Source organism: Aquila chrysaetos, chromosome 4 (genome assembly GCF_900496995.4).
Source record: "Aquila chrysaetos chrysaetos chromosome 4, bAquChr1.4, whole genome shotgun sequence".
Lineage (NCBI taxonomy): Eukaryota > Metazoa > Chordata > Aves > Accipitriformes > Accipitridae > Aquila > Aquila chrysaetos.
The window spans coordinates 12,607,020-12,630,826 of record NC_044007.1 but is presented as its reverse complement, the minus strand read 5'-3'; the positions used below and the strand labels follow the sequence as shown (position 1 = coordinate 12,630,826).

At 39.4% G+C, this 23,807-nt stretch overlaps 1 protein-coding gene across 3 annotated transcripts in view; it reads right to left on the bottom strand.

Annotated features, from left to right (window-relative positions):
* TMEM65 (transmembrane protein 65) overlaps positions 1–23,807 on the bottom strand; it is a 34,867-nt gene that overhangs the window by 5,772 nt on the left and 5,288 nt on the right. For 2 of the 3 annotated variants that reach the window (XM_030010816.2, XM_030010818.2), the window contains 4 exons: positions 5,729–5,773; positions 3,553–3,620; positions 2,215–2,269; positions 945–987 (listed from right to left, as the gene is read on the bottom strand). In XM_030010816.2, the coding sequence (XP_029866676.1) occupies positions 945–987; positions 2,215–2,269; positions 3,553–3,620; positions 5,729–5,773 (211 nt within the window). Of the gene's footprint in view, positions 1–944; positions 988–2,214; positions 2,270–3,552; positions 3,621–5,728; positions 5,774–20,372; positions 20,454–23,807 lie in introns of all 3 variants that reach the window. The other variant, XM_030010817.2, reaches the window with a different exon arrangement.

Here is a 23,807-nt window from a genome sequence, read left to right as displayed (position 1 = left end):
GAACTTAAAATTAAGAGCTTTTCCTTCGGCATACTGATAAAGTCATCGAGAGGTAAATATAGGAAAGTGTTCAGACTTCTGATGGTCACATTTTGCAATGTAAGTTAACTAGTTTTCTCAACGATTTAATATGCAATATTTCCAGAAAAACCTTATGCAGTAAGACACAACTGGTGTGAATGTTACCGTATTTTTGCAGAGCTTGTAAGTAATCTTTACTGGAAGAAAGGTTACACACACATACACACACACTAGTTAGTAATAAGCCTTGTTATTTGCAGAAGAAAAATTAGAGGGAAAGTAGGAAAAAGAGGCATAACAGATAGCTTTACTTTCAGCAATTACTTAGAAATTTCCTTTAAAAAACGTCAGCTGCTTCTGTTTATCTCAGAAATAGGTATGCCGAGATCTGAAGATATTTCAGATACAAAATTGTTTTATTTGAGGAGAAGGAAATATCTTCAGATCTAGACATAACAATCTGAGGAGGTATATTAGGTATATTCTATCACAGCAATATATTACATCACAAAAAAATGTATTTTTCCATTGTGTATTTTAATGAACGCACTTTTTTGTAGAAAAAGTTCTAGTACTTCCTTAAAAGCAAGCATTACCTACAGACTACCCTGAATCAGGTTAAATGCCAATCCTGATTTTATCACTTAAAATACATGATACTGTAATAGCAGGAGAATTACTCTATTTCAGAGCTATGGCATGGCACTTTTAACCTCAACAAGAACCACCTAGTATTTCAACTTTTTCTTAGCAAGGACAGAAGACATTTCTACAGTCATGTAGTTTACTGAAGCAAAATTCAAGAGCTAGGAAAAAAAATAAAGCAGCTTCAGCAGTTTACATGTTTTAGTTCAGTAGCACCAACAGTGTTTGCAAGAGAGGAAAAAAACCAAAACATATTCTTAATACAAGTTCCGACATACCCCAGTCCAGCTAAATCTGAAACAAGGTTTCCCAAAGCAGCAGCTGTAGGGAGGAGTAGGGAAGAGAAGGGGAGAAGGCAAAGTATTATTTTAATTACAAACAAAACCAACCAGCTCCCATCCCCGCTCCCAGGGACCCTCTCTTCTCAGTATATATACCATACAAGAGTAGAAGTAAGTTTCTTTTATTTTAGAGTTTTTCTTCTGACCTTATTACAGTTTGTAATAACAGCAGTGGACTAACAATAATAGGAAGTGCAACTGTATTTTCTCAACTTGTATGAAGAAAACTTGACAAATACAAAAAGACAACACTGACACCTGGAAACCAATGTAACAACTTTTCAGATCAGAGTTAAAAACAGCCATGTGTGGTTGCCAGTTTCATACAGCTAACACCGGACACCAAGCAAGGCCTTCCAGTACCTGAAGAGGCACAGGACCACTGGAAATAGAAGGAGCTGTTTCTCACCTATGTGGCTTTTATAAAAATTTCAACATATCCATGAACTGTGTCAGTTTAGGAATAAATAGTGTACGTATGATTGAATAAAGCTACACACTTAACATACATGATTTCACAGCAGATCTTACTGAGATAAACTTGCTTGTGACTGTCTTGCATTGCAACAGAGGGCTGCAAATTTCCAAATTATTAACTTGTTCTGCTATATACATTTTCATTTAAGCAATCTGCATGCTTTAGAACAATGCTGCACCTGCGGTTGGTGGATCCATAAGCATTTTTTTTCCCTCTGACATTGCAGAGGCACCAAAGCTGGCAAGCAGAGCTTATCAGTTTTGGCCCAGAGTAGGAGCAGGGTGGGTGCCTGGCCTTCCATGCTATCGCACAGAGGCAGAGAAGCCACCGAGAGCACCAGCCAACACAGTAAAAGGACACCAACACCGATCTTCGCTTAACACTGCAAGCAAACAGCAACTTAAAAATACATATATACACATAAATAAATATCAGACCCTAGGGAATTTAGAGCAGTTCCATTACAGAAATGCAGATACGCTTTCCTAAGCGACCAAGGATTTGAACTTTTAGATTAAAACCGACAACAAGCATTTCAAAAGCTATCTGAACTGAAATTCCATTTCTGCAAATGGAATATGTCCTTGCTTCAACCATAGGTTGTTTCTTTATTAGGAAAGGCAGCTGCAAGAGCAAGGAAGAGCCATTTCCAGCTCTGTGGCCCACTTTCAGCCTAAAATATAGGAATGTGCCATATTAGTCTACACATGCTGCATTTTTATTACTTGCCTGCCATAGTTGAAATTCCTAGGATAACTCCAATTGACAACTCTATTTGGGTTCCCTGAAAAATAAGAGTTTTCTCATTATTTGAGGGATTTGGAGTTAAAATAGATGATATTGCTTCAACTGACAAAAATATTGCTTACTGCTGGTTTATGTCAAGATTGAAAGGATAAATGGACATTACTTCTACTAGACCTGCACAGCTCCTACCCTCAGACCATACGTATTTCCCCCAGGACAAGAGCCTACTTCTGATAGTCTTTTAATATTTTTATATTGTTTCATAATGGCCACCTGATGGACAAAACCATAATCCTTATCTCTGCATGCTATTTTCCCCACTGTAATTCTTAGCTGAATGCACAGCTCTGAATATTCAAACTTCTACAAATACTGAGCAAACAAATAAAACACAGTATTGTAGCTCCTTACTTTTTCAGTTGAACAAAATCACAGTGAACTGCATGATGAAACAGCAGTACACGGTCCAAAGATGAGAGACGATGTGCATGAATTAAAACAAGACCTGTTCCAGTCGGATATAGGAAAATGTTTTCCACTGTGAGGACAGCTGACCTTTGGAACAGGTTGCCCAGACAGCCTGTGCAGTCTCTGCCCTTGGATCTTCTCAAGACCCACAGGATAAAACCATGAACAACTTCATCCGACCTTACAGCTGACCCTGCACTGAGCAGGAATTTAGACTAGAGACCCCGAGAAGGTCCCAAGCAGGAGCAAGACTAGAGGCCTAGTGGGTCCTCCAGTCCCTTCCCACCTGCATTATCCCATGATTAAGATCACACTGTCAATGATAATTCTACACAAGGAACAGTATCTTTGGCCTTTATCCATCTTCCTGTTCCACTGGCCCATTTCATCTTCCAAATGAACAGGAAAATATCTCAACAGTGTTACTCAGGAATGCCAGGCTACATCAGTACCAATCAGCATCAGCACTAACATTGCCTGCATCACTCGGAACAAAGGAACACATCAGTAAAAACCCTAAAGACTTATTCATCAACACATAATCACATTATCGTCAGTTGGTACAAAAAAAATGTATTGACTACATGATCATAAATGCGTCTTGCAGCACAAATTAGGAAAGAAAAAAGCCTCTTATTAGTTACAGTACTGTCCTTCAGAAGGAACAACACTCCTGTCCATTCTGCAAAGGCCGAACAGACCATGGACATTTTCTTTAAAAAAGAAAAATTAAAAGAGACGTTAATGAGTTGATACAGAGGGAACAGTCTTCCTGAAGTTTCATTTACTCATTTAGTAACTGATCAATATGAACCTTACTGACTTGATCAAGGAATTAAATAACAAACTTACCGCAGCAATCATAATTGCGTTATCCAAAAATCCAAACCCTACAAAAGGTAATGCATTGTGGAAGAACACTAAAAGAAATAAGTAACAAACACAAAATAAATATTTGTAAGAGTTCACTAGTTCACACGAACTACTGAAATGTCAGTCTAATACTGCCTTTAAGAGAAACAAAGACAACATACACAAAATCCCTTTCCTACTACTTCTGTTAGTGACCTTTTTATTTCTGGCAATTTTGGTAAAACCCTTTGCTACACTTAAGTGTTACTAATGGCCTGCGAAGAACCAGTTAAACCAACTTACTCTTTGCAAATACCTGTACAATTTTGGATGGAAGCCAATTATGCCTACTACTGTGAGAGAAATTTCTAAAACTACACAAATTTTGATACTATTTTACAGTCTTTCCAACTGATGTTGCAGTATCACTGAAGATTGCCAAACTGTCTCACCAACTCCTTGCATTCTTCTCTTGCTTGAAATAAAGCCCCTTCCTCTGCAAGTCCCCCTCTCTTCCTGTGCAAGAGGTCCATCTTCTTCACACACTCCTAAAATATTTTAAGACAATTGCCTGGAGCTAGGCAATTCTCATCAAAAGTCCTTCAGCTAAATCTGCAAACGCTAAGGTGCTTTTCATTAGTGTGTCATACAGTGTTAATTATCTCACTGTTCAACCCAAACTTCTATATCTTGATTTTGTTTGGGCACCATGCTGAGAGCAATTTAGACTTGAAGCTGCTCCTCAGTACCTTGTTTAAGAAAACAAGTTCCACCTTTTGTTTCATACATTTTTTTCTTTTTGCTCCTGAAACTCCAAGTAAACCCTATTGGAAAATATTTTCTATTGCAGGAACTTGGAAGATGCTGGTCTGAAAAATTTCTAACAACAAGCCTTTTTGTCATGCTCCATTTTCTCTCTCAAGTTTTAGCTTGTAAGCTTCTGATGGAGATGGGATTCAATTTGCACAACATTGCCTCCAGCTGAGTTTCAAGGTGCTAACATCATAAGACTAAATGCAATACCAAGGACAAACTACATGACTAAAAACTACATTTTAGAATGTTATAACTTTTCCTTTTTTTTTTTTTTTTTAACATTTAAAACGCATTAGCTATTTAGGGTTTTTTCCCCTCTTCAGATGGGACCAATAATTCCTATATTTTATAAACTTAGAGATGTAAACATATGAAGAGGGAAGAAAGCTGAGTGCACGAACCTCACAGTCATGTGGAAAGAAGCTGGTATGAGTCCCTTTTGGGTTTACCTCTTTCAGACAGCATGAATCCATGATCATATTAAAAACAAAGCCACACGCGAGATCTTTCATGCTCAGGTACTAGAATATGCTTGGACTTCTGTAACTACTTTGTAAGAACACACATACCTTCTTAAATACAAAGGTAAAAGACTAAAGCACAGAATGTAGGAAATTTTCCAATTTTTTTTTTTTAAACCACTGCAGGACAAAAAACTCAAAAACATAAATAACAAAAAAGCACACAGAGATGCGTAGTATTTTCAAAATGTGTGCACAAACTCCGGGGCTACAAATGGAACTCAAATTCTTACCGAAGTTGACAGAATTTTGGAATCCATGGAGTAAACAGAACCCCAGGGACCAAGCAAAAAAACCAAAGAAAAATAAGTGTAGATACCTAGAATAGGAAAATGTTCAACTAAATACATTGCTCATTGACAGAGTTTAAAAACACAGATATACACTGATTTGGGAACTGAATCAGAATCTGAATGACTATGGTGTTATAAAGAATACCAAATCTATTTCCAATTTCTCTGCAATTTTATCCCGCTTCTCAGTCCATTTAAAATATATGTGACAAGAAGCAAGTCAACAGTTTTAAGGTTAAACACAAAAACCCCCACAAGGTATTGCAGCATCAACACCACTCGGTTTACAAAAACTGTCTGCTGCTGGCTTTGAACAGTGCGGTCTCATTTGGGCTTTCTGTCCTACTTTCACTAAATGGTGCACATTCTCCAGCTGAGGTGTTATGAAATAAAGAAGGCTGGGTGACTGTTGGTGCTTGCTTTGGTTTTCTGTTACTCCATACAACAGGGATGAGGACAGATCAGTATTTGTAGGAGAAAGATGAAGCACTTGAAAGACAGACTGCACAAGTACTGAACCACATTCAACAAACATTCTTCTTTTACCATGTTTCAGTTGTCCTGGAGATGGTGGTGCAACCTCCAACTTCTCTAGAGAAGTCAAAATGAAATGAGAAAGTTAGCTAGTTCATCACAAATTCAGTTTATAGTACAATAAAGTGTTTACCAATTTACTAGCAGGCAAAAAAGAAGTTATGTTATTTAACAGCTTTAAAATTTGAAGAAAAATGCTTCACATCTACATTTTTATTATTTTTACAAAAGATAACACGATATTAAAAGCCACAAAGTCTTAGAACATTATGGCAAGATTAAACTAGTATAGTGATTATGCAAAGTAACAGCATACATTAGAAGCAGCCCAATAGCAATCTTTATTACTGAAAATTAGAAAAACACACTAAAATTAGACAAAACAGGACATCTAAAGAGAACTGTATTTTATTATTTGTTTTTAGAGGTCCTCTAAGCATGCATCAGACAACTTTCTTTGCTCCAGAGACAGTCTGCAAAAAACCCCCTACCATTTCTGTTCTCACAGAAGGCATCTTTTAATAACTAGTGTGAGAATAAAAGAAAAATACTACGACGACATTAGAGACCACTGATTTCAGTAACAGCAGATGAAGTTTGGTCATTTGGTGCATATTTCGGGTATCCTGGCCTCAAACCATTAAGAGCTTGGAAGGACCAGGATGTCACTTCTGAACCTGACAGTACTCTCTATAGGAAGCTAACACAGTCTATTAGAGGTGATGCACAAAATGCAGCACCAACAGCTACCCATTTCACAGGGGCAAGGGAAAGAAAACAAGCTACTTTTTTAGGCTTTTGCTTTTGTTGTTTTTCGGGGGGGGGGGGGGAGGAGGAGGTGAGGGGGATGGGGGTTTTTGTTTGGTTTTTTTAAATGTGGATATTGATCATAAGACCCCTTTTTAAAGCAGAAAAAAAAGTTGCCCCAATATCTTCCAGTATGATGAACCCTGAGCTTTTGACAAGTTGCTTCCATACTTTTGATTGGGTAGCTTCTATAGGCAAAAGTAAAAAATGGTAAAACATGAGAGAAGCCTACAACACTACCTCAAGTATTCAAATTTTACTTGGGGCAGACAAGTACGTGAAAACACAATGCTGTAAACACAGGCTGTGAATCATTTGAGCATATGTTTGAACAGTGCAGACTAGAGTGAGTATCCCTCCATCCATGTCACTTCTACATTCAAAACTATTGTAAAGGAGAAACTAAAATATTCACTTAAATTAACTTTGGGGGGGAAAAAAATGGTGAGACCATAGCACCAGTATTCAGCCAACCAGGACACCGACTTCCAAAATAATTTCATTAATTTAAGGTCTTAAACTGTAACAACTTCCGAGCTTTAGCAGTTATTGGAGCTGCTTCTTCCCTCTGCCCAATAGATAAACTACCTAAGCTCTACAAACACCAGTTGTACTTATCATGCAAGTGGGAGAAGCACAGCCCAAATACTACAGAAATAAAGACTTTTTTTTTTTTTCTCCCCCCCCCCCCCAGAAAATGCCAAGGAATTCACAGATTCAAACCTCAGGCTGGAAGAGGAACAAAAGAACATCCCATGGTAAACAGAGGGGAGCCCTGCAAGAGCCAATCTTCCAAAGTCACAGGCACCACTGATGCCTGACAGCCAGAAAATACCAGACCAAAATTTTCAGCTTGTGTTCAGGGAAGATGGGACCAGGGATGGGACCTATTTTCCCCAACACAAACTTCTTCCACACTTGTTTGCATATGGTCTCCCTCCATCCTCGCTGATTAAGCAAAGCTTTTACAGAAGCATGGAAAGAGAGAGCTGTCTATGTACACCAGTACTGCCCTTTCAGCAGCTTTTCTCTGAGACAGCAAATGCATACAACACTGGGGAAAATCAGAGCCACTTTGAACCAAAGAGATTAATTGAGGCCACTGTTTCCAAAAGCTCTAGATGCCCTTGGGGGTGGCAAGGCAACCTAAGCTAGCACTGCCACATTCCTGATGAAGCCTTCCTAACCTCCTCTGCTCCATCCTGCTGGATGCCAGGGAGAGAATGAAAACCCCAAATCACAAACTCAAGCACAGGAGGTCACTGAGAAAGTGCTGCCCTCCACGGCTTTCTGCTCCGATGGGAAACTATCACACCGACCAGCGTAGTTCCTTAGCTTCATGTGACACTGTCACTGAAACCATCCCCACTGAAGTACCATCTATTCTTCAGATCTAGTTCTCCACATACCAGGATTTCATGATAAAAAGCATAATAGCATAAACAAACTTCCAGGAAACACTCTGTTTACCTCTGAGGAAGACATCTTTTCATAGTTTGCCCCGATAATGACAACCAGTTAGTTTAGATAATTCCCAAGTGATGTATTTTGGGTATCAAGACAGAAGACAGAAGACTATTTGGTTTGTCACAAAATACTACAAAGCTCTAGAACAGTAGTCTTGTGGATTTAACTAGAACTGATTTTTGAGTTTGATAGCACACGGCAGTCTACATAATTACACTCTATTCAGTGTAGCTAGAAAGCTATTAAAAAAAGCTAAAAACCAGTGTATAATTGATTTTAGAAACTTATTACCAAAAGGAGGAATTGAGGACAAGTGTTTGGTAGGAGGGGAAAAAGAAAAATCTTTTGCATCTATGAGTAATGGGAGTTTCAAGTCACATTAACTAAAGAGTACATAAACCTCCTTCAGAACATAAGTCAAGGACTATCTTGGGCTGCTTTTAAAAGGAGGGAGGCTGGGGGACACTACTTTGGGTTAGAGGAAAGATGAGTTAGTGCAAGGTAGAGGGAAACAGGAAGGGATCATATATAAGCAAAAATTACTTCATCATTGACAAAACCTGTTTCAGTAGCATGGGATTCCTGCTAAATAGCCATTTTATGAAGTAGGGCACCTAAGGTGCTTCAACACCACTAGGGCAGTCAAACGTGAAATGAGAGGTCACTAAGGACAGCATGGTGGCACCATGCTCTGGAGACCAGACTGCTCTTGTCCGGCCGTAGGGAACTCTTGTGTAGGTTACAGTGTCTTCCTGCCACGTAAGAACTGTTTTATAAAAGATCACAGTCCTCCTATACTCATCTGGAAGCGTGCCTGACATACAGTTTCCCTCCTCATTGAGATGAAAATAAATCTGGGAAAAAAAAATCTGGGATCACATGTATTAATGAGACAGGGATAGGAGAAGTCTGACAGAAGAAGTTCAGATAACTAGTGCAGGTCAACCCCGCTCACACTCCAGAGGGAAGCTCCAATCCTGACACCCTCTCTGCCTGAGCCAAGACACACATCTTTAGCCTGACGAGGGCATCTAGTCCCATCCCTGCTCAAAGGAGGGCCAAATCAGACCAGGTTGCTCAGGACCTTGTCACACGGTACCTGCAGGGCCAGGCTCAAGGAAAGAGCTGTCCCCTGTGGAGCACCTAAACAAGCCTTTAACCACAAAGACGACTTCACTGACGGCTGAAGTACGCTCTGCCACTGCGAGGTACAGAGCACTGCCTGCTACAGGGAAGGGGCTGAATCAGCTCAACTCTACTTGCAGAGGCCAAGGCTTAGTTTAAGCTGCGACACTGGGAGGAAAAAAAAAAGAATTAAGGCAGAAAGAATTAAATAACCACTGTGGCACGGAAAGCCAATAGCCTTTTTAAAGAATCACTTCCAACACCACCTCTTCGAAGCATAATATACCTTAAAATTCTGCAAGATATGAAGGCACCTAAGGAATACATCTTACAAAGCCAAAAAAAATTCCTTTAAAATCAATTTTTTAAAACTCTAGATAGCAAAACGTATTTCAGAATAGGGTATTTATTCATAGGAAGCTATTTTGACTATTTGAATTTTCAAGGCTCAGCAAAAAAACCAAGAAAAAATCTTCAGAGAGTACAGCAAAGGAAATATGTCCTTTTCTAGTTTTACTGGAGGGAAAACAAAAATCCAAATTTCAAAACCCCCTTTCAAGAACTGAATTCAGTCAGAATCCAACAGTTCAGAGTTTAAATGTCTGGGGAAAAAACCTAAAGTACCCCAGTATTGCATTTCACAACAGCCATTCGCCAGCTCGTCCTATGCCATAGTGCTGAATAAGACACCATAATTCATCTTATCGCAGAAGGAATAAAATGAAATGGCAGAGTAAGGAATACTGCTGTTTTCTAAGTGACATTCATTAGCATAAATGAAGTTATAAACCAAGGTTCAAGTGCAATACAGGTCATGAGCCCTGAATTAGCAAAATCTGGGGAGCAGAAAAAAATTAACTGCCTTAAATCTGTTCTTGATCTTCTTTGAATTTACAGTATCACTTTTTTGCTAACTAAATATTTCCTTTTTTTTTTTTTAATAGATAGAACCCAGGGGGGAATATAAAACTGTCAACATAAATGATACTATTATCCACAACTTGGGCCAAATCCAGCAGGTTAAATTAACTCTGCCAATTTTACCTGATTTTAACCAAGACAGTACTTGCAGTTTAGTTTTAAGATTATTATTCTTAGCTGACAAAACCCCCCAACCAATGGGGATGCATTTATTTAGACAGTTGGTAAAAAAACTCAACCAAAACCCAAAGAGTTGTCATCACCAGTTTTTGAGTTATCAATTTTTTAAGAGCTGGCATACAAGAGAACTTGCAAGCCTAAAAGCATGTATTATTATGTTTTATTCAAATTGCAGCTAACACTGCCATAAAATTTTATAGCTAAATCTGTTACTGTCACCCAGGGGCAGGAAACACGTAACAGTGGTAACAGGTACTATGGCCAGGGCTACCCTGGGAAGATACATCCTACAGCTGAGTATTGGTAAATCCAAGACAAAAATATGAGCAGTGTTTTACAGATTTTGAAATAGTGACCAAATTGTTAAGATTAATGATTTAACAATTAATACCAAGAAGGTAAGGAAGAGGAATATGAAATATATTAATAATCTAAATCCATTATGACCTCATTGTAGGCTCTGAAGGTAGTGTCTCATCTGGAAGTTAGGGAAGGTTTTGTCTCAAATTCATCAATTGGTTTCCTCCAAAAAGCCTGTCCAGGTCATTTCAGCAAATCATTCAGATATGCATCATGGAGACAGCAAGGGCTTCACTTGCACAGAACAAGAAATCAAAGCAATTTTTGTGTCTATTAAAAAGAGGTACTCCTTTACACATGAGTTCATAAGAGGATCTTTATCCCCAAAATTCTGGATTGGAGCCTAGAAATGAGATGTGTGTTATTGCTTTGTTCACTATCTACAGGTGGATCCTTAAGAGTAAATTCTCACTATGATGTATGAGTTCATTCATGGAATAAGCTCATAAAGCACATCCCCTTCTCCCTTTGTTCCTCCTCTGTTTTTCCTTGACATTTTAACAAAAACTGCAAAAATCTCATTACACACAGCAAAACACAAAGTTGAAAAACCATGTCCATTGATCTTCAACTGGGTTCCCTTAATATTTCAGATGGGAAAAAACAATCCACGAGTTGACAGCAAAGAAAAAATTCTGCATCATTTGTTATAACTCACAAATGGTTTCCTGTTACTACAGCAATTAAGGCATGAAAGGATGCTGACTCGTGCAGTGCTAAATATAAACTTGGCTGTTAGCCTGTTCAGTCACATGCACGCAAGAAGAGAAAGCTAAGTGAGGCAATAGTAAGAGAAGAATAGACAGAGGACATGATAGAATAATTTCTCAACTACCCCTGAAAAAATAACTATGTCCAAACAAATATTCTGTGTAAATACAAATAGAACATTAAACATTTTTTTTTAATATACTCCGTAACACTGTAGAAAATGACACAGTGATCACATTCCATCTCCCTCCCTGAAAAACCTTTATGTAGCAGAAGAGATTATCATCTTTATTTGAAACTACTGTTATATCTACTGGATAAAGCATTCAACAAGCTTGGCAGGACTGCTGTTTGCTCCCTGGCACCAGCCAGCCACTTCCCTTCAGAACAAAACCCAGGGGTGGTTTCAGGCATAGTTCATTTCTGGGATCCCCGCCGAGCAGTTGGGCAGCCCAGACATATGGGCCCCAGGACAAATCCAGAGCTAAGTGCCATGTACAATGGATGCAGCCAAACTGGTCCAAAGGGAAAAAAAACCCCCAAAACCAAAACAAAACAAAAACACAACCCCCCCCCCCATGATTGGGAATACAACTACTCTGCACCACCTCATCTAGTGGCCGGTAGTTACTCCCTAGAACGGATGCATTTATCAACAGAAATGTACATTATTTCTCACCAGATGCAGGACAGCCTAGTCTTAAATATCATAGAACTTAATTTCAACCTTATTTGCAGTGCTTACTGGATATTCGTCATCAAATATTGTGAGTATACAACACACTTATCCTAGTATCCCTTCCGAAAAAATGATACAGCATTCATATCCTTTTAAATATGTCTAACAAAACACAGAGACCTTAGGTAGAAAACCTGACCAGAAATCTAGGAGAAAGCATAAAATGCAAACAGGTATCCAGAGACTTGAATCACTGTCTTCATCATTAAGAGGGTTTTTTTCCTGATCTAATCTAATTCTCTATCAGTGCCTTATAAACTTAAAGGTCAACCTTACATTTCCACTCCAGCAGGTTTTGGCACCACGCCAAAATAGGATTTGCAGTGGTTTGCTTAACAAGGTCTCCAACCACAGCTGAAAAAAATTAGAAATAAGACACTTGCCTCAAGATTCAAGAGGGTTAATGAGCTAAAATGATGACAATTCAGAAAGGACTTGCAGTTTGTAACAGAGATGCAGGGTAAGGACAGAAATACGGAGTTTGAGCTGCCTCCTTCAGAGAGAAATGGAAAATGTCAGAAAAACAGCTGAAGTGTTTGTATAAAAGTGCCAGAAACATAGTAACATTGATAGGAGAGTGAACAGGAACAATAACGTGGTATTCTGATCTGTGCATTCCAGAAGTGAATGGTTATATATTATTTAACAAAAAGATAAAAAATAAGAAGGTACTTAAGGGCTGCCAAGAAATAAACTGGCTGTTGCAATTCCCTGACTGGAGTGAGCCATCCACAGAGTCAAAATTCTCTGCCTCAGAAAAATCAAAATAATACCCATCGTCCCAAATGGAGGTTGGCTCTTCTTTCCCTCCTCACCCTTTCCATTTTAGCACTCAGGGACTGCAGTGAGTTCCCAGGAGCTAGAGGAGGGACACCTCCCAATGGCATAGCAAACTATCTTCAGATGAACACATCTTCCCCGGGGATTATTAACACCCTCTCCACTAGCTATGGAAAAAAGACTGGATAAGTACTTCAGACTAACATTAGAGTGGAATTCATCTCATCCAAATATATTCGTCTAACTGTGTTTCAGTAAGACGAGGTGTTGGCACTTCTCTATCAGCAGTGATTTTTCTTAAGCCTCTCTGGTTCTAGGTACGTATCTATCAATCACTTCACCCGTTTGTAGTTGAGCAGAGCAGCAGCTCAGCAACAGTGTTGAACTGGAAACAAGTAAGACCACAGAATCTATGAATTATCAGGGTGTGAGATTAGGTTTTCAGCTGTCCTCCAAAGCAGGTTCACGTAAGAGGATAAGCAAAGCAATTCTGTGGGACACCGCAGAAGATCTGTTAACAAGAATTATCAGAGGTCTGCACACAACCAAAGAGATCTGATCTAGTAGAGGGCTTTCATCGCCTTGAAATAGAGCAGCGTTAGGCATCAGTGATGCCTATATATGAGTGCTCATGAAATATCTAGGGAGTTATATGTACAATTATAATATCCTTTATTTAACAATGTCCCCCCCAGGCCCTGTTTTTAAAGAGAAATCTGAGAAGGTGGCAAGAGATGGGTTTGTCTGTTTATTCCCACCCTCATCTCCCTTATGACCTTCCCCCACCTGCCCAAAACCACACTTGTTTCCCAGGAAAGGAGGAGGGGGGAGGTAATTTATGAATAACAGGGCACAGCATTGGCTTTCAAGCCCAGGCACATGATCCTGTGCTTGCAGCCAGCAGCACATCCCCTTGGAGGACGAAGCTGACTAATGACAGCCTGTGCAGCACCAGGGGAACCAAGACTCTCCTTCCTCCGCTGCCCTAGCACAAAACTGAGCGTACTAATAACATGGGGGGCTTATGCCTCATAGCAGATGTAGTGGACCAGGTCCATGCTATATTCACTGGCTTTTTTCAACATGCTTGTTGTTTATACTGTCATTCCCAGGCACAGAATGCGAGATTTTGCCTTTTGCAGTACCCAAGGGTCTTGAAATGAGAAAAAGTGACTTACTTGGTTGTTATCAAGAGAGATGCTTACTGTAAGAGCAAATCCAAGGCTGGCAACAGGAGTGCTTCCCACAGTCGCTGCTACCAGCAGCACCAGCACCTGTACTCAGTCAGACAGCAACAACCCTTCCAACAGCCAACACTACGTGCAGGCAGTTACAGCAGTGCAGTAGCACCAGGAGGGCAAGTGGTAAATTGGATGTGTTCGGTAGGATTTCCCCCCTCCCCCCCCCTTAAGAGAACTGTAGTATGACCTTTACAGAAAGCTGAAGACAAACTGCTATTAAATCACACACCACTAAGTAGCAGCCTTTTCTTAAGCAGAAAGTTTCATTCCCTGCCTGAGGACGACCTTGGAAGCAAGTAAGACCACAGAAATAAGCTTCTCTGAAATAATTTTAAATGCATGTAGAGTTTATTGCTTTTCATCTGTTTCAGAATTAAGACAGCTACCCAGAATGAGAAAGAAAGAGATGACAGATAAACTGAATGATGTTCAAACATTTTGTTACAGGCTTGTATTTGGTGTAATTACACTCCTAATTTTTCACTGCATTGAGGCAATAAAGAGAAAAGTATGAGCTCCCCCGAAGTCCTTAAGAAACTATTCATACCTGTCAGCAAAAGGACTGGCATAAGAAACCACTGACAATTTAAGCTGCAGCCATAAATTATACTCAGATAATTCGTACCTCTCTATATAAATGCCTAATGAATACAGAACGCAGTAGCAATTAAGCTATTCTTAACACTTAATCTACTGCTAGAGGTAGCGCAGTGGATTCATCACTTGGGTACCTTTCTTCTTCACTTCCCCACGTAACTTAGCAAAGCCTCTGGCTGCATTTGTGAAACTAGGCAGACTTCAACATCAGACTCTCTGCATAGTCAAAGCTAAGCCGCAGTGTCAGCTATCTTTAGCAAACAGCTGAAGATATGAATTATATGATATAAAGTAAAAACAAATAAAATACACTTTACATGGAACTTTACCTCAAAATATTTTCTTTTGGCTTTTATGTTATAAGAACATGGAATAACTGCTGGGTTGTTTTGCAGCTGCATTATTTATTAATTTATTCTTCATGTGAATTTTAAGTTCTACTTAAAAAATTCACTCTGTTCATGAAAATGATCTGAAACTACTAAGATTGTTGATTTTGTAAATAAAGTCATGTAGATAAGGAGAAGCAGAGGACAACAATGACTACTGTGCTCTACTCTTCCTATAAGTGAACAGTTCTAAACTCACTTTTAACTCTTTCCACCAATTGCCTTTATTCCACAAAACAAAAAAAAGGAAAATTCTTCTCCCGGTCAGTGTTTCTGCAGCCTTTGGTAAGCACGAGCCCTCTCTCAGGAGGATTAACTAACTCAGCTGCAAGTGCATCTCTGCAGCTTCCAACTGCACAGCTAACACAAGCTTCAGCTCATGTCACACCACTGCAAGTCACAGCCGCACACACGCTCCCTCTAAAGCCACTTCAGGACCAATGCTCTATGAAGTACTACACATCTGGTCCATTTATTTAATCCCAATGTTGCTTAATCTTCCCAGGGAACTACCCAACCCCAGTTTATGAAAGACAAGGTTTTGCTACTTCACACAGTCTTTGTTTTTCAACTTTGCACGTCTTCCCTTTCCCACTTTATTATTTTTTTTACCTGTTCTTTTGTCACAATTTCACTGTGAGCGTGCAGCAGACTCCCATGAGTGCTGAAATTACACCCTTCACCTCCAGTTCTGCTAATCAGCTTGAGAATTAGTAAATTATGAACACAAACCCACAGCTGAGTCCAAGGTTTTCTGCACACATAAGCCTGTTTTGTTTTCTACATGGGAGGAAATATGAAGCTAATCTATTTAACACTTTTCCCTTTGGCAGTGGAAAGCATGCTGTGGCACTAGTGTACTGCCTGCCTCCACGACATACCTGTAATGCCTGTATTTACTGGAGACCTTAATGAAATTTGCACATTTTCATGCTGTACAATGGGGGCTGATCTCAGTGTGCCTCAAGCATTCTTCCCTCCCTCATTCTCATCTGCTCCTCCAAAATCTGGGCAATGTTTACACAGCCTCTTACCCAGCAGGGAGGAAGGGGATGGATTCAGGCTGAGGATGCCTTTTCCAGTGCTGAAGCAAAGTGCTGTGGGATACAGGGGGCAGCCACTGATTCCAGGAGGAATAATCCTGGATAGAGAGTTTGAGGAAGGGAGAAGAGAGACAGCTCCCTGCCTTGTCACAAGATGAATTTTGAGGTAAAAAATGCTCCCGCATATAATTGCAAGTACTTAGCAATAATAAAAATGTAATCAAAACAGTATTGCTCACTATCACAAGTCACTATATGTGCTGTTAGTGACACAGAGGGATCCCAGAACAGACCTACGCCTGTGGCACAAAAACTCCCGTGGCACTTCCCATAAGAAAACAGGAAAGACAGAACCTTAGGTCAAATACAAAACTGTGCCTTGAAGTGACCTAAACTCATGTTGCTGCTGCAAGGGATGATTCAATACTTTTCCTCCTGTTCCTAAATTCCCTCCTGATCATGTATTTGGGACTTTTCCTTTATTCTAGCACTTGTGCTCAGCCAGGTGTACAGCCAGGCCCAGAGAAGAACTGCAGTGCTAACATGGAAAGCAGAAAGGGGACTTTCACACCCAGAGGTTTTCAGAGCAGGCGGGAAGAACAGGACACTCCCTTTACAACAACATGGGTGAAGCCAACAATAAATCCACACCCATACAGACAAGTCACATCTTCTACACATCAGCTCATCCACAGCTCATCTGTGCATGCTCTTATCCCACTGTGGGGGAAGCCATCTAAATGTTTTTCCTCCATGGCTCGGAAAGAATAATTAAAGTGAGCTTTTTTTTTTTTTTAACTGAGGTTTTAACACAAAAGGTCAGACATCAATCACAGTAACACTCAGCCATATTAGTGTCCAACTGCAAAAACCTATATAAGCATGGAAACAAGGCTGATACGATAGGTTCCTAGCATCCAACCCAGAGAAGTAAACCAACAGTGAAAACATTACGAGTCCAAAGACTTTTTTCTTTCTGATAAACCAGATCCAATAAACAATTAAACGACAAGTCACATATATTTCCCACCAGAACGGGCCACTGGTGCTGTATCAGAACCACAAACGCACCTTTGTTATGTTCCTTCCGTTCAGGGACAGGGAGACAGAATCACAAGAAGTCTGTCCGACATTTTCAAGAGGAAAAGGTCACCAGGCTGATTACTTAAAACAGAACTGCCACTTTTGCAGCTACCTATTTACTTTACTCCATGAAATAATATAAATAGGTAATAGGAAAACTGGGGGGGGGAGGAGTGGATTTCAAGCTGCTCTCCCATCTCCTCTCTAGCAAAAAATCTTTATTAGGCAAGATGGCTGTGGATCCAGCTGACAATTCTTAAATTCTTACAGCTCTTCATCTTGAAGAAAACAGTTAGTTTTACATCTGTAACATCACATCTTTACTTGTGGTTTGTAAAAATCAGCCTGTTGCCAGGACATAATGAAGCAAACAAACAGCTGGATTGAAAGGCTATTTGCAATCTGAAAATACAAGCTGATGGTATTGAAAAGAGCAGCTGGCTAAAGAAATTGGTTTGTTCCATGCACGTTTCTCTCCAGTCTTTCATGAAACCAAATAAAGCAAATAAAACACAGTTTCTACCCATTCAGCTTGCTATGAAAGGTGGGATAATATCCTAATGGAGACTGATGATTCACGCTCTTAGTGTAAGATGAGTTACAGTGAACTGGCCAGCACTAAGGGACAGATCACTGCATAGAGTCAAAAGCTATCAAGAGCAAATAATTGAAAGCCATGAACAAAAAAAAGTTATTTTAACAGTACAATAACCAGAAACTGATGACATCTAAAAGAAAAATGCAGCAAGTCAAAATGCAACAATTACCTGTTGGTTCACAGTAAGCATTTGGACCTGAAGAAAATACCAGAGCTTTGTGGCAATATAACCTTACATACAACACCACACCCTGAAGCAGACAGACCTCTGTGGCATGGACAAGAATCACATACCATGTCCCGTGTCTCCTCCTAACCCTGCCTGAAGGGTTCCCAGAAAGTTTTGAGAGAACATCTGGTGTCCAGCCAAGAGGTCCAGACTAAGTCCAAGAAGTCAGCTTTGGGAACCAGTGCCTGGGCCACCACTGAGACCCATGTCTCTGGCTCCTCTCAGTTCAAGTTGGCCTCACTGTAGAAGCCTTTTTCTCTCAAACTTTCCTATTCTTTTTGAAATGAAAAAGATTTTTCAAGGCTTTGTCCTTCCCCCAGGTCATGCAGAAGCCTTTCACCAAAATCATTGCCAAACAGTAAGGCAAGTTTTCATTCTGGAAATGCTATGCTCCTATCTGACATCCTAAAAGCTACAAAGTATTTAGCAAGCATGTTGAGGAAAGGTTTTATCCCTGGGTACAAGCAGTAGGAGAGAATAAGACAAGCCACCTGCTCTTTATGTCTGCTTTAAGGCAATAGGAGAGTTGATACAGAATATGCCCCATCTCCAAACACGTAATATTGCAGTCTTAAATATAGTCCTATTTGCTCTTTTTATTATCTAGGGAGAAACATGTAAGTTAAAAGACTGACCTGTTGAAATTTGCCAAAAGCTGAAGCATCTCAGTTTAATTTTGACAAAAAAACCTCAAAGAATACCAAAAAAAGCAATGAGCATGGTGAGCCCATCACATACAAATGGAAACTGGCAAATGATGCAGCAAAAAAAGCATAGCAAGTAGCAAGTATCAGTATGTATTATGGCTGCTAAGGCAGATATTTTATTAATAATTAACATACAAATATCTAAGAATCCAAAGTAAATGAACACTGGAAAAACCAGCTATGATTCTATATCCCTTAGTTTTGAATAAAATCTGCACTCTGCTGGGTTAAAAACAGTATTTTGTCGGCTTTGCCTTCAAATGCTCCCCCTGTTTCAGAGGAAGCAAGGGTTTTGTTTCAGGCACGGGTGAGTCACATCCCAAAAATTCCAAGGGGCTTGTTTGATGTTAAAGGAAGTTCTCATACACAGCGACAAAACAGAAACAAGAGCATGTGCCTTCACGTTTTTGAAATAACACCATGCTAATTTAAGGAGAAAGAAAGAAGGAGCGGGGCACTAGACAGCTCATACGCACAAGTCTAGCTTTCCCCAAAATCAGCCACTTGTAAAAAAAAAATAAATAAACACCAGAGAGATCGAAGACAGCTTCCTTAAGTACTTTTTTTGCATGATATACTTATCTCATTTTTCCATTTACTTTTTCTTTTTAGAAAAGACTTTCTCCCAGAGACACCAGCTGCCTCTGTATTTCTGTATTTGGATTGATTAAATAATAAATAAGGCTGACTAAAGCTAAGAGTTTTCAGTCGAATAAGTAAGCTTTAAATAATTTCTTTCTTAGAGAAACTGGTAGACTTCAGTTTCTTTTAATTTAAATTACATACTGAAACAGTAACTGTGTTCACAGAATAAACATGATCCATTTCATTCATGCCTATTACAGGGAGATCTAAGTGTTTCTAATCTATCACTCTGAAAGGTTTAAGTTGCACTGTAAGTAAAAGCTGCATTTCAAGTGATCTTTCCTAAAAAGACCTAAGTCAAAAGCACTCCTTATACCAGACAAGATAGCTAAAAGGAAAATCTGCCTCCTGATAACTATAAAATGTATAATTTTTACACAAGACACATGCAGTTGAAGAACAACGGCTCAAGGTTTAGATATTTTTTTAATTTGTGATTTAAATTACGTTAGTGCATGACAACAATTTTGTACACATCACATGCTTAAACACATGCAAAAGATGGAAAACAAATTTTAATTGGAGCAATCTTCTATTTTATCTTTTCTAAAACATTAATTGCAAGGAAGGGCAAAGGCAGCTAACTAAATGATATCTTTTAACAGTAATATTATTCCTGCATTATGTTTGGAACATGTAATTTAATGCACGGCACTTTCCTAGGAAAAGGTATAAAGTAGATAACACTGAGCTTCTTCAAGTAAATGAAGCTGTTTCAGTCTGAAATATCTGGTCAAGTATTATCTATAAACTGTGGTATAGCTCAGGAGTTTCCACAAGACCCAGACTCGAAACACTTCTTTGGTCACATTTAAGAGTAAGTCTCCGAAGTACTATGGGGATCACTGAAATTCCTGAGACTGAAGGCTTTATATTAATATACATTTAAAAAAACTGTGCACTTTTATTTCTTGTAGCAATACACGCCAACTGCATCAAAACAAGCAAGCAGTAAGTCTGTCAAAGCAGCAGCCTGCTGGCCTTATGCAATGCCACATCTTAGCAAACGCCTTTTTTTTTTTTTTTTACTGTACCAAAAGTACTGCTCGTCTCTGGTGATACTACCTCCTTCGCTGGCTTCTCAAGTGGTACCAGTGGTTTAGGATATCTGGATGCTACAATGAGTTTTCAAAAGCAAGACAGCAATAAGTCATTATTTAAAATCTTCCAATCGATACTGGAGTATCCGGCAGCAAGGAAAGAGCCTTTATAAACACTAAGACAAATAGATTTCTCTAGGTCTTACACCAATTCCACGTGAATGTTTGCAGACTCTCCTCTGCCAAAAACATACAGCAAAATTTCTGCGTTTAAGCAGAGAACTCAGACTAGAACCTGCTTTAAGTTACAAGAGCAAGTAGAATTTCAGAATATGGAAGAAAACCAAACCATGACAGCAAAACCAACATGAATTTCAGAAAACAGTACCTCACTGAATATGGTTCAAAGGTAGACAGTAACAGTGACATCTGACACTTTCAGAGAACAGTTTCAGGATAGTTTTACCACGAGTGACCAAGCACCATTTTTCTTGTTTATGACATTAAACCTCAGCCTCTTCTAATACTTAAGTAATATACACATGGCCCTGTCTCAAAGTACTATCTACATTGGCACGAATAGAATAAGCCTCACAAAGAGAGTTTAAAGCAGAAAAAGGGAATTACCAAATTTATTCAAAGTCAAAATCTATATTGAAAAATTTTCAATATAGTTAACATTTCCATAAGACACCATGTGTGTATTGAGATGACAAGAGGATGAAAAATTCAACTTCCCCAAGCTACCTAAATCTGCAGTTTTATTGTTACTTAAAAAGGAAGTCCAAATAAATCATACACATCCAGTTGAAATAAAGCTTAAACACGAAGGAGCATTGCAATAAAGACATGCAACGTCTGACTAATGAAACACAGTAAGTGGTAGAATGAACAACAGAAATAGAGATTTTCTACTACCCAAGAGTACATTTTGGAGGTGAGGTTTTGTTCACGCATTTTTCGCTTTGGAGTTTTAGGATTTGGTTGGTGGTTTGGGTTTGGCAGGGGGAGGGGGGGGGTTGCTGGTATTTTTTAACTACACTTTCATTTTTGAAAGGTTTCTTGGGGAATGGGGCATACCTCTCAACAGGACTTCAGAAGTATTAAATCTCTTAACTAAGGCACCCCCATGCAGTGTCCAGACCTTCCTATGTACTTTGTCTTTTCTGATAATGGGCATCCATATTCTTAACGTAAGAAAAGAGAATCTAAATAAAATCTAACTAAATTTCGTAAGTGAGAATCCAATCTAAAGACAAAAAGGAGATGGAACTCCCACCTCTACCTGTTATTCAACAGAGTAGCTGCAGGGTTCACTTGATCAACCAGCCTTGTCCCTGGTCACAACAGCTACGTGACCACTGCGAGCTGTCAGCAGAGCGAGAACGCAGCTTCTGCCGGCCAGGCTTTGTCCCAGCTCCCTGAAGAGGGCAGAAGGCAGAGCCCTGCTCTTCAACAGCAAGGCCTGGGAAAGCCACAGCAGATTTACGCATTGAGTATTCCAGATATGGAAGTACATGACAGCTAAGGGGATGAATGCAGCTTATGATTTCTCTCTCTCTTCACCAAGCCTTTCTCCCTCTCTTCACCAAGCCGTTAAGAAAAATAGTGTCAGAATAACTAGAAAGATATGCAGCTCCTACTCCTTGCTTCTTTCCCACCCACCCCCTGGCAAAATCGTATCAATTTCAAGTAAATGGCCAGGATTTAATATTGGTGTTAACTAACACCTAGGGTTCAAAGTCTGTTGTAATAGTTTACTTTATCACAGGTAATAAAATACTTGGCATTACATAGATGACCACCATTTGAAAATAGAACAGTTCCATCAATAGATTTTAAAGAAAATGATCAGCAGAGTCTGTGTAGCACTCTTCCTCCCGCACTCTGCCTTCACAAGAGGGCTCGATGATTTTGGAAAGAAAAAAAGTTTCAGAAGCAAAGAAAGAAGTAGTACATGTTTCCATCTGAAAAGTAATATTCCTTTCATCACTGAGTATTTTTGACTCAGCAGTGAGATTAGCCATAGTCCTGGTGTATGCTGTGATGGTCTAAGAACACAAAGGGGCTGCACGCAGGCAGGCTGGTAAGAGTTTGTCATTTTACCAGCTTGACAGGGCACTTCAAGCTTCTGAATTAGATGCTTGCCAGCAGTCTGCCAGAAGACCTTCTCCTAGAATAGCAATCAAACACTAGAGTTAAAAAACAATTTCTTGACCTAGGTCACAGCAATGGAAAGGTAGATGATCTTTCTCCACACACAGCTCAGAGTTCACCTCCATACATTGGGCCTGTAGAAGAGAGAGGGAGAGAGAACCGTCCCGCCCAGGTGCCATTGTACCTGCCAAAGCACACCAGCAGGACTCTTCCCTCTTCCCCCAGCTCAGTGGGCTGGGCAGTCCTTGCAAGAAAACTCACACGTGTACTGTGAAATCACTCTTCAAACAAGACAAGTACTTCCAGAAGGATCAAATTATGCTTTGTTATGTTAACACAGATTTAAGTTCTAACAAGAAGAGGTGCTAAAATCTGAGTGGTTCTAAACCACCAGGGCAGACAAACTGGTTTGTTCCTCTTGGCAAGAAGCATCTGACTCATCCAACAAGGCAATCTTTTTCATAGGACATCATGTCTGGAGTGTCTAAAAACCTCAGTGAAATCCGTTTGTCTTTGATGGCATTTGCAGTCTTCTGAATTAACTCTTCTTTTTAAAGTTGTGGAAGTAGAGGCACCTAGGCTCGAAGACTTCCTAAACTATTCCAGTAAACTGGAGAGTTCATAAATTTAACACCGGATCAGAAACCAGAGATGTTTCTTCTGGCACCAAAGACAACAATGGCTAAAAGCTCGCAAATTCCCACAAAGAGATCTTGCCCCTGCTGTCAGCCCTATTGAACACATGGAGGTGGTGCCCTTTACCTGCACACTAACTTTTTTTTTTTTTTTAAACAAACACAAGATGCAGTAACTTGAAGTTATGAACATTCTTCTATCAGAATGCACCAGTTTGGTCAGATTATTTCTTAAACCATGTATGATATAATATACCAGTGCCTTCAAAGAGAATCTAGCTAGAGACTGCATTCCCCAAGACCTGTAAATTAAACCAACAAAACTAGCTGTCAAGACTGCATTGCTACCAGGTTTTTGCATGTTTTCCAGTTAATACACAACCTCAACAGGCAGGGAACCAAGCAATTACACTCCAGAGGCCTTTTATTTAGTGATCACATCACACAAAACCCTTCCATTAAAAACATAAAATGCAACTTGGTGCTTTCAAGGAATTGTGTTCAATGTACATGCATTATATATTTAAAAATATATAATTTATATATACACAAAGATATATTGTGTATATATATTTTATGTATATGTACACAAAGATAGGAAAAAAGGAATTGTTTTCCCATCTTTGCAACAAAAGAT